The 12245-nt window shown below is 42.6% G+C and overlaps 1 protein-coding gene across 1 annotated transcript in view; it reads right to left on the bottom strand.

Annotated features, from left to right (window-relative positions):
* The window catches only part of Cpd (carboxypeptidase D), a 54610-nt gene extending 46705 nt beyond the window's left edge, over nucleotides 1-7905 (bottom strand). The window contains 3 exon segments of the mRNA XM_027426693.2: nucleotides 1547-1794; nucleotides 7105-7486; nucleotides 7489-7905. Of these exon segments, the coding sequence (XP_027282494.1) occupies nucleotides 1547-1794; nucleotides 7105-7486; nucleotides 7489-7846 (988 nt within the window). The 5' untranslated portion in view covers nucleotides 7847-7905.
* Nucleotides 7906-12245: the final 4340 nt, after the last annotated feature.

A 12245-nucleotide genomic window follows, 5' to 3' on the forward strand; every position in this document is an offset into this window, starting at 1 on the left:
GCCTCAAAACCAACAACAACAAAAGCTGGAAAGGTTGGGCTAATGAATAGTTCAGTGGTAAAGAAAGCACTTGTCTAGGATGCATGGGCCCCTGGAGTTTGATCCTCAGCACCACAAAAAAATAACAAAACACACACCCACATGCATGGGCATGGGAAAAAACCCAAAATGGCAAATTTTCTGATCTATATTATATAATTTGTATATTGTATAATACATATTATGTACACATAATTATTAAATAGCAAGCAGGAATTTCATGATCACCCCACAACAACAAATGTGCCTTTATGTAAAAGATGAGATTGGTGGTAATTGTGTTAACCCAACAACTTAGACACATAACATGACTTTCTATGTCTCCTGACATGTGATATGGTCTATATAATGATCTTACTGGGAAATGAGTTGAATTATAATATGGAAAGTGACAAACATAAAAACTGGAATTTCTATAGGACAGCAACTTGAACTTTTTCTCTTTTCATTACAATTACATTTGTATTTGTGTGTGTATGTGTGCGCGCACGCATGCGTGTGTGCACATGTTTATCTACACACAACAGTGCTTGCATTTGATGGAGGCACATGTTTATCTACACACAACAGTGCATGCATTTGATGGAGGTCAGGGGACAACTTCCAGGAGTTGGTTCTCTCCTTCCACCATGTGAGTACTAAGGACCTAACTTAAGGTGTTAGACGGCAATGTGGAAGTTTTGTACTTCTGTAGGGGCATAGACAGCCTCTCCAGGCCCCGCTGCTGCCAATCCTGGGTCCTTGAATCCATATCCTCCCCCTTAGCCCTTCGACAGAAGCCTGTGGGGACCCAAGTGACCTTTGGGGGTTGGGAGCTGCATCTTTAGGGCAGAGTGGACGAGGCAGGCCTGTCCCTCCTGCTGCTGCAGCAGAGCTCTACGCTAGCTCTGAAGCCCCTTTGTCCTAACTGGATAAAAGGGAAAGGGGTCCTGCCTGTTGCATGGTTCTCATTGCTTTGTGACAGAGCCTGTATCCACTGGGCCATCTTGCTAATCCCAGCCTGGACTTCTTACAAGATCAAATGCAATGGCTGAGCCTTGACCAGATCCTAGACTTGGAGAAAAAGGAGCTAGGGAGGATGGTCGGGGACAAAAGGGAAATGAACCACAGGCAACACGTGGCTATAGTACTGAGCTACTATTGATTTCTCAGTATGGTAATGGTGCATGACAGAAAGTCTCTGTGCTTGGTTAAAGCAAGTGCTGAGGAACTTAAAGATGCTTCATCAGCAGCCTATTTTTAGATGGTCTGGCAAAAGATTGCATGTGTGGGCATACGTAGGTGGGGAAGTAAAGCACATGGGATAAGAACAATGGATGAATTTAAATGAAGGATATATACATGTTTCTGTGGTCATCTCTCAATTTTACCATAGTTTTGGAAATTTCAAAAATACAGAGACGTAACCTTTTTAAAAATTGGAATGCCAGTTTTGCCTTGCATTCAGAGTACACACAAGAAAGCTAAACCAATAGAGGGAAATACAGCAATTTAGTGCTTTGCATACCTTCCACATCATACCAGTGTGCACCGTTTGTGATGCCGTCTTTGAAAGTCTCGTCTTCATCTCCTGGACAGTGGGGTTCACCAGTTTTCATTATAGGGTGGTTAGAAGCATAAGCTTTTGCCAAGTATCTAAAGACTTCATCATCAGAGGTTTTGCTATAGATTCCAGTGGCCATATGATCAGGAGAGTCATCAAAAGGATAACTTGCTACCACTGAGCCACCATGCAGATTTCCAGAAAGCACAAACCTTTGAAAACACAATCAAATTACACATCACCTTTAAAAGATACAGAAAATACCAAGCTTTTAAAAACTCCACAGGATCTTTCATAAATGAACTCATTTTTTTTTCTTCATTTTTTTTTTTTTTTAGTTTATTCATTCAATCATTCAGTCCTGAAGATGAACCAGGGCACATGCTAGGCATATGGTTAACGTTGACTCCCATCCTCCATCTCCTCGAGTGAAATACCTATCTTGGGGCTGACAAGATAGCTCAGCAGATGCCTGCCACCAAGCTCTTGTGCCCTTCGTTTAATTCCCAGGACTCACAGTACTAGAAGGGAGAACTGAGTCCCGCAAGTTGTCTTCTGATCTCCATATGCACACTTGGCATGTGCATCCCCCCATAAATAAATATAAAAAAGTTATTTTAAATTTCAGAACTAAAGATACAGCTTAGTGGCTGAGTACTGCCTAGCATGCATAAGCCCTGAGTTTGAATAAATAAATAAAATAAATAAATGTCTTTTACATTTCAAGTACCTTCCACTTTACACAAGTACTTTTCAGAGTTTTCCATCATTGAACATGTTCCTGAATAATACAGCATTAACTAATGCTTTAGGAAGTGTCTTACAAGTTCATTAATTAGATTGACCTACATAAACTTGCCAGAATTCAACCTTTTTCCCCCTACCTACAAAAGTGACAATTTCTTACAGTGTAATCTCAGACTTATGTTTTATAATATGTTAGTTTCATAGGAAAAGTGGCTAATATAATAAATACTTGTTGACTACAAGATTTAAGCTAATAACACTATGTTTTGTATGCTTACTGCCCAAAGCAAAATTTTAGAATAAGGCATCTCATTTAAAACACAAAGTATCTTAACTGACTTCATTTGCACAAAATCCTTATATATTTTATATTTTCAAAGTTGAAAAGATTCAGGAACAACAAAACAAAACCAAAAGAAAAACAAAACAACAACAAAAAAAAAAAAACAAGAAAAATAAAGAAAACAACACGACACAGTGAGCTTCTTTCAGAGCAAACCAATCTAGCACATTAGAGCCACCCTCTGCTACACCAAGGCTTCTGACTGGGCCACTGAATAAAAAACTGACACACACAAGACTGTTTCTATTTAAAAAACAACAACAACAAAAAGTTTCTACTTGGGGCTGGGGTGAGTTCTGGGAATCAAATGCTATGCTCACATTAGCCACATGTCCTAACACTGAGCTACAGCAACAGCCTCATTTCTATGTCTAAATGAAGCACTTATGTGTCTAATTTATAGATACAGAAAATCACAAAAGCTCCTTTTGTGGAGAAAACTAAATGTAAAGGCATACATTCTATTTGTACATTTTTCCTTTATGTAACAGTTCAAACCATTACTGCCAATAGAGATTCAATTTTTTTCTCTTTGCATTCTAACTTGAATTTCCTGCGCCCGCTTACTTGTACTTGAAATAAAGTGACCTTTAGACAGTCTAAACATTTCTCTCTATATGCTTGGAAAAAAACTAAAATTATCATCTGTGTAATCTGAAAGGCTACTTTAGGCATGATCAGTACCATCTCGGAGTGAACAACAAAGAAAGAACTTAGCCAGTGATGATTAAGACAACAATTGATGGTAAAAGAGATTGGTTTAAATGAATACAATTCTCATTAGCTCCCGTCCAGACATCAGAGAACAATGTTTGGTGAAGTGGCATTAGCACAAACTTTGGAGCTGGGCAAATGTCTCCCAGAGCTGTTGTTCAACAGTAATGTGATCAGAAGTCACTGCCTCTAAATCCCAACTTCTCTCTCATCTATAACATGGGAATATTCTACCTACCTCTCAGAATTGTTACCACAACTAAAAACAACACCCATGAAACACTGAGCACAACAACTGTGTGCTAGCTTCTCAACAAACACGTTCATTTCTTTAGAGCTATCTAGCATCCTGGTCAGAGAATACTGCCACACAGATTTTCATCTGCCTCTGACTTCCACTGCCCTTTCTTGAGAAACAACAATGAAGGTCACACTGCAGCTTTCCAGCTCCACTTAGCTACCCTCCCCAACAGCTAATGTATTAACCATCTACTTTCTGGTTGTATTTCTAAAACAACTCAAGTATTTTCTTTTTCCTCTATTTACTTTTTGGGAAAACTATACAAAGACTCTTCCAGTTCAGGCACTTCATTTAGCAACAAGCATTGTTTTAAAGTATTAACTATGAGCTGAGTACCACTGTAGGCACTAAGAATATGTTATGAGCAACAACAAAAAGCTCTGCATAAGTGGGGTGTGCTACTTCATATATTTTTAAATTAAAATTCTGAGAGATCATTTTGCTCAACATTTCTTGCAACGTTTCTCAGGAATATCAAAAAGAGGACGGCATTTCAACTACTTTTATAATAGGGAAACATTAGTAATCTCTGACAGTGATTAAATTTGATTTTCTGTACTCTAATTACAGAGCTTTATAATACAATGTCACTCTTCTGGGGTGAATTCCAAAACAAAGCAATACCTGTCACAGTAGCTGTAAAACTACTCCTTAGTATCTTTGTCAAGGCAGCTTTGTATTATCAGTTCCAGTCCTATTTGAAAGATAGTTTAAGATTTCCATTCAGTCATTAAGTGTTTTTCATACTTGGCTTCAGTATCATAAGATTTAAAAAAAATTGCTAAATATATGATATTAAAAATAAGAATCTTATCAAGCAGTGGTGGTGCAGGCCTTTAACCAGAGCACTCAGGAGGCAGAAGCAGGCAGATCTCTGTGAGTTCAAGGCTAGCCTGGTCTACAGAGTGACTTTTTAGGACAGCTAGGGCTACACAGAGAAACCCTGTCTCGAAAAAAAAAAAAAAAAAAAAAAAAAAAAAGTAGTTTTCTCATATAGACTAATATCTGTGTTTTTCTTTTTAATATCTCTCCCATCATTCAGTCTCTGTATTTTTAATTTTATTTACATATCAACATCCTTTGTTATTGATTAATCATTAATGAATATGTACTTTGAGTTAAAACTGAGACTGTGAATGGATTTTTTAAAACTGAGACTGTGAATTAATTTTCCTTTTCAGTTACAGTTACATCAAAACAAAACAAACAAACAAACAAACAAAACACCAAAAATTTGGGATTGCTTAGAGTAATCAAACTGCTGCCATAAGGCAAAATGACTGTAATAACCAACTGACTCTGTGAGCTTTTAAAAACCTCACAAGCTTCTATTAATAAACTAACAAAACCATGGCATAACTCGTGATCATTAAATAATACTACTAATTTGGAAGAGTTTTGGCTTGAGGTTTTCAGTATAGTCTCAAGGTAACTTATACCAAAGGAAATTCTTCATGTTGGACACAGCAGACAAGAATCCCTGCAAGAGTTATGAAGGGACATATTAAATCAAGCAATAGAAACAATGCAGTTGATACATTTTCTAAAAAAAAAAAAAAAAAAAGCCCTAGCTGGCAATGACAAGCATATTCCACTAGAAGCAAGAGTATTTCTGAATTAGAGGTCAGCCTGGTCTACATTGTGAATTTTGGTACAGCCAAAGCTACATAGTGAGACCCTGTCTCAAAACAACGAAAAATAAAATAAAAAGCCCTGCTCACTATAGCATATGATAAGTGTTATATCAAGTTTATATAGATATTCAGAGATCTGACATGGCCAAGGAAAGGAAATCATCCTAGAACATTTAAACAGGGACCTTCTAAATACTAGTACAGTGGAAGATAGATGATTTAAACATTTGGAACCAATGAAATATCCACCAACTTTCTAGACCTCATAATATATGACTGAAATCTTACAAAAAAGTATCTCAGGAGGGGAGTATGTAGCTCAGTTGGTGCAGTGCTTACTGGCACGCATGAAGCCTTGGGTTCAAGCAGAGGCAAGGCGTAAACCATGGGTGATGGCACACCCCTGTAATCCCAGCCACAGCAGAAGCAGGAGGATCAGGGGTCCAAGTCATACTTGGCTACATATTCAGTCTGTGGCCAGTCTGGGCTACATAAGAAAGGGTTCCAAGTCTCACAGAGAAAGGTCTTTGTTCATTTTTACCTTTGCCTCATCTGCCAGTCCAAAAGAAACCCTTCAACTCAAGACAGGACGGTAGTAACTACTGCCTTGAAAAGCCTTATGAGGACATAATATGGGAATATGCTGGCAAAGCTGATGCTTGAGAAAGGCATGATCTTCACTTCAGACTCCATTCCATGAAGCAAGTACCATCTTCCTTTATCCTCTTCCCTCTTCCTATTCATCCTGAAGACCCAGACCATATCCTCAAATCATACCTTTCCCTTACGATTGCAGCTCATGCACATTTTGCCAGGCAGCCAGTTTCTGTAAAGTTGTTCTGTTTTCTTTTGTTTGGTTGGTTTTTTTTTGGGGGGGTGTTAGTTTGTTTTGGTTTTCTGTTCTGTAAAGTTTTAACTGAGTAAACCCCTCATATGTATATTTATACATGCTCTCGTTACATACTGATTTCTGAAGGTCCTTCCGATTCTTAAGTTTTAAAACCCCATAGGATGCTTAAATGCTGTCAATGTAAATGATCAGTTTGCTACCCCAATAAAGAAGGTGCATAACTGGCATCAGAAAGGAAGCAGTTCTGACCCGCGGGGATTTCCCCTTATTCCATCCTCTCCTAAGCAGAATCAGAAGTAAAGGCAGGAGAACGGTCCTCTTTCCAATATCAGAGGAAGTACTGGGGGTGTCATTTGCTATTTCTGAACCACAATCTGTCTCCCTGGCTGTGGAGCACTGAGTAACCAGGCTTCGACTGCCTGAGTCTAGTTAACCAGTTTGTCCCTCAATTTCCCCTTATGCAAAACAAGAGTAAGAGTGGTGTCTAGAGGATATGAGTGGTGTCTAGATCGCCCGGCTGTGGTCAACATCAAGTGATATAATGCAGTCACAGAAAGTGCTTGCCACTGTGTTTCTAGTGATGACATTGACAGCTTAGCTACACAATGAAGGTGCTAACTTAAGAACTCTTAAAATCTTACCCAGCGCTCACATACGATGGTCCTTTAAAAATAGGGACAGAATGACAGAAAGTCTCCCCTCAGGCTATGTCCTGCACAGATGACAGCCTCGGGCAGGCTTCTTTACAATTAGCAAGACTAGGATGCTCTACAGCCCGTCCTTCTTTCCAGTTACAGGGTGTCATTCTTCACCCTGACTGCCCCCCACCCCTTAGGCTGGTAAGCATTGTTTGAGCGCCCAGTGGGTGTCGGAATCAGCCTCCTGCCCTTGAAGACTCACGTGGGTGCCAGAGCAGGGCCAGGCAACACTCACTTGTTCTTGCGGATCCAGTCGATAAGGGCGCGCACCTCTGGCACCTCATCCAGGGAAGGGGGCTTGCCTGTGCTGAACTGGTCCGGGAAGCTGCGGTTGAGGTCGCGGCCTCGGCTGTTGTAGCGGCCGCTGGTCCCGGGCGAGCCGCTGTCGCCGAGGCCGCAGTCGCCCTCGCGGGAGCGCTCGAAGCCATCGGGATTCAGGCTGGGCAGCAAATACACGTCGGTGATGTTGAGCAGGCGGACCAGTCTCGGGTCCCCACGGCGGTAGCCGGACGCCAGCTCATGGGCTAGGTAGACCAGCACCTGGCGCGACACCGTCTCGTCGCCGTGCATGTTGCCCACCAGCTTCACCTGCGGCCGGCCGGGCAGCAGCGGCCCGCGGCGTCCAGCCCCGCGGCGGCGGTGGGCGGCGGCCCCAGGCCGGCCGTGAGGCGCAGCACCCACAACGGCCGGCCCTCCACCGAGCTGCCGATGCTGAAGAGACGCGCCAGGCCGGGCGGCCCCGCGGCCGCCGCCGCCTCCAGTGCCTCGCCCAGCGCCGCTTCGTGGTAGTAGTGGTCGAACTGGCCCTCGGCCGCCTCGGAGCCGGCGACGGCCGTCGTGGTCGCCTCAGCCTTCTTGATGTGCGCGGCCTGGGCCGAACTCCTCAGTAGCAGCAGCAGCAGCAGCAGCGGTGGCGATGGCAGCAGCCGCAGGCGTCCCAGCCGCCAGGGCTGCCGCTCATCCCGGCCGCTCGCCATCTTCCAGCAGCGCCGCTGACACCGCTCCGCTCCAGCGGCTCCGCACTCCGGGCGGCGGCGGCCCGCCGGATCCCCTCCGTGCCTAGCAACCCCATCCCGCCCTCCAGCCTCAGCCAATCGTGGTCCGGAATGTCTTGGCGTCACGCTGGGGGCGGGGCTTTCCTTAAAGCTATCCATTTCCCTCTGGGCGTGCCTTCTCCACTCCAGTCCCTAGGGACTTCAGTCACTTTTCCCTTCTTTCACTAAGGTTCTCTCTCCTCTGTCTTCCCCACCTCCTTATTTCCTCTTCTACATCTGCTCTCGGACTTCTATTTTCGCTCAGTCTCTTCTTTATGACTTCTCCCCTGAAATTCTTACCCCCTTATCTCTGAGAGCTTTTACTAGTGCCCTTCTTTGTTTCTCAGCTATGCTCTAATGCTTTAGAGCCAATAATCGAAAGAATTAAACGGTTCCAAAAAATTCAAAGGACTCTTGAGAAAATCAGTAAGTTAGGAAGAATCTACGTTGAAGAATCAAAGGCCTCCTTATCCCGTTTCCATTGCACCTTATTTCCTCTCCTGCCTAGGCTTGAGCCCACCTGCCTGCCTGCCTGCAATTGAAGAGACAGCTGGTGCACCTCATAAAGGAATCCATTCTATTTCCGATTTGCCGTGGCTAGATGTCTCCTTTCTGAAGTGGAAACTGTTGTAGGCGCCCTCAGTGTTAATGCGGCCTGTTTCATTGGACACTGAAAAGTGTTGGACTGCAAACAGTCTTCAGTTGTGTGCTCGTCTCGGCCTTCGTTGAGAAGAGACCATTTTATAGTAATCCTTCCCTCCTTTCACACTTCTTTTGAGTAGGAGCATCTAGATCACTTCTGTACAGCTATCACTATAGTTTTGGAATGCTGTTTTTAAGAGATAGATTTAGCATTTCTAGAAATAACTACTCTGCAGGCGTAATTCCCCAATCTGGTGTTTGGATAAGTCCAGAAAACCTAACCTTCCTTTAATCACTTTAGCTTGAAGAAATCTGAAGTTTGGCAATCCTGTTATCAAGTATGAAATTCTAACCCATCTAAGAACATAATTGTGATACCCATTATTATTATTATTATTATTACCTGCTTTCAATGCTGGGTATTCAAGATCTCATTTCTGAACTATAATTGACTCTTCACAGGACCAGTGGAATTCACTGGTTACCAAATACTTGTTGAGAAACCAATGCATGTCAAAGCTGGATGCTCTGCCTAGTTAGAGGTTCAATGCAGTTTGTAATGAATGCTGCAGTACATCTGTGGGGCATTCCTGAGGAAAAACTCATTCAGCCTTAAGTAGGAGGAAAACAGGAAGACAGGGAAGAAGCCAAAAAAGAAGTGAAGAATTCTGGGTAGAAGGGGGAGCAAGCACAGAAGATTGCAGAGTTTGAGAGCAGAGACTATGTGCTCTAGAATTATTTGTAGGTCCAGGTTACTAGTGAAGGGGATCACAGATGTGGAGGTAACAAGAAACAAGATATGTAGAGCCAAAGGACCAGAAGGACCCTGCAAACCAGGACCTGGGAACTCCATTTGATCCAGAAATCCAGAGAGAGCCAAGGATAGGCTTGAAGCTAATTTAGAAAAATCCCCCTCTGACAGTAACTTGGAGAATGGAATAGGCAATCTTAAACATGAGGCTGAGAGACCGACAAGAAACACATAATCCAAGAAGATGAGGAGGCCTTGAACAAGGGTGGAGCTGGTGGAAGTGGAAAAAAAAATGGATGCAAATGCCTTTAGGAGCGAAATGGGACAGTTCCTGCCAACCCAGAGAGAGGATTGTAGGCTGGCTCCAAATTGAACTAGTACTTTGCCGTGGTGACAAGCAGTGTTGTGTGACATTATCCCTACAGAGACATGAACAAACATCTGCTCACCCCAGATATGGAACCAATGACAGATCAAAGCAAGGACACCACCAAAGTCCAACTTGATGAACTAATGAATTCTATTGAGCGTACAGTAATATGGGTGAGGGGTTACTTACAGGAGCAGAAATGACTCAAAGACAACAGTTGAATCACCAAAAGTCTACCCAGTATGGGTGATGGTTCATAAATTGGAAAACTGGAGGGCACTATACAACTTGTAGGCAGTGCAACAGTGTTTGTCAGGCTGGCAGTGTGTCTTTCAGTCGATTCAGTTGGTTTGAAGCAGCTCAGCTGGTCGCTGTGTCTTCTAAGCAGCTCAGCAGGTCTGAAGAGTGTCTCTCAGCAGTCTTTAGGCTTATGTGCTTAGGGAGGGAGGGGTCAAGTGAATCAGGTCAGTTTCAGGGACTTCCTGAAGCCACTGAAGTGTTTACTTCTGGAGCTAATGGAGCTTCAGCAAAGGAAGCAGGATGGAAAGCTTCTTCTTTCCTATTGACATTCTGCATCTTAATGAAACTTCCTCCAAGATGGAAACTGCTACACAACATACTGTCATTCTGGTTCTGTGAACACTTTTCCATGTCCCACTTACACTCCATCATGGACAACAGCTGCAACTCATTAGAAATAAAGCCCCAGGGCTGGAGAGATGGCTCAGCGGTTAACAGTACCGACTGCTCTTCCAGAGGTCCTGAGTTCAATTCCCAGCAACCACATGGTGGCTCATAACCATCTGTATTGAGATCTGGTGCCCTCTTCTGGTGTGCAGATATACATGGAAGCAGATGTTGTATACATAATAAATAAATAAAATCTTTAAAAAAAAGAGAGAGAAATAAAGCCCCAACAGAGTGCAGAGATCCTCTTCCTCCCTGGGAATGCTTAATTCCAACACTGTGCATTTTTGTAATCACCCAAATCAAAGGAGCCCAGGGAACACATTAGCCTCTAATCATGTTTCCTTTTCTATCATGTACACTCTTCTTTGACTGTCCCTCACCTAGGAAGAGTGGCTGAAACACAAGTGTCAACAAAATAGTATTTTACTTGCTTTACATGATAAACAACTGTCAATGAAATAGTGTTGTGTAACTTGAGTCAGCGCCCTCCCTGGCATTCTTAGGCCTCCCATGGTGCACTTCTGGGCTCTGAAAAGGGAGGGAGCTTTCTTCTTTTCAAATTCAACTTGGCCCGTCATGAAACCCAAAGCTACAGACCAGGTAGTGAAGAGGAATAGCAGGGTGGAGGGCTGGCTTTGTAATTACCCACAGCTGAATACCGCCCTCTGTTCCAGAACTCTAGGAGCTCGTGACAGGTGTCCCTTTCCTACTCCACCTCCCACAAAAGCACTGGCTCACAAATAAGCAAACTTGGGGAAAGCTTAAATGGTTTTAAAAAGCTGGCTTCCTGTTTACAGTAGCTGATAGTAAGAATATGGATTTTGAAAAACAGGACAGAAGATAGTGGATAGCAGGCCTTATTCAATAAACACTTTCTTCAAAAAGATTTGTAGATAATTAAAACAACATGATCATGCACTTATAAATGTTTCATTGTCTGGCATAGCACCTACACGTTTATAAACTAGATGTGACAGCCATTATTTCCTTAGCACACAAGCTGAGGAAAGTTCTGCTTTGTGGGCACAAGAGGATTGGAAGATGAATGGGGAAGATCTCTTCTCTCTCAGAGGCAGAGTATACTGAGGGAACCAGCACAGATGTAACAAATGATAAGAACGTGTCATCAGGGCCAGGCTATAACATGTCCTTTGCAACAACCCTGGTGGACTCACAGCCCAAGGAGGTAGGTACTATTATTTCCATTTCAAAGATAAAGCCGTTGAGGTGCAAGATCACTCAAGGGACAAACTCCAGGAATCTGGCTTCGAAAATCTGGGTGTTTGACCTCTGTTAAAACACTGAATCAATGTCATAAACTTAAAAACAAACACTTGCTTCTGGGACACTAAAAAAAGCATTTATGAAGAATCAGAGAAAACCCCCATCCTGTTGTTAGCCTATTGGTTTTGATGTCAGTACTGGGTTCCTATGCTCCATCAATCATTTTTTAGATTTTTCATTTTGAGCAAGTTATTTTTATGAAAATAAAATGAGGTGATTTACATGTACAATATATGATAAGTCACCAGTGTGTGTATGTGTGTATGTGTATGTGCGGGGATTGAACCCAGAGTTTTGTGCATGCTAGACAAATGCTGCACCATTAAACTATACTCCAGCCTTAGTTTTGTTTTTAATAGTAATAAAAAAAAATTCTCAAACAAAAACAACAGATGGAGAAAAGCACTCCATGGACCAGCCCGGCATGCTGGTAACAGTAGCTAGAACAGAAGACACACTGGGAGAGGCAATAAGAGGCAAAGCCATAAAGGTAGGATGATCAAATAATGAATGATCTAGAATGCCATGCCTAGAAGGGTTTGTGTTATTCCATATCAAATAGAAAAGTTGCAGACCTGTGTATAGATAACACCTGTACTTTAGCA

This window comes from Cricetulus griseus, chromosome 7, assembly GCF_003668045.3.
Source record: "Cricetulus griseus strain 17A/GY chromosome 7, alternate assembly CriGri-PICRH-1.0, whole genome shotgun sequence".
In the NCBI taxonomy this organism is placed as follows: domain Eukaryota; kingdom Metazoa; phylum Chordata; class Mammalia; order Rodentia; family Cricetidae; genus Cricetulus; species Cricetulus griseus.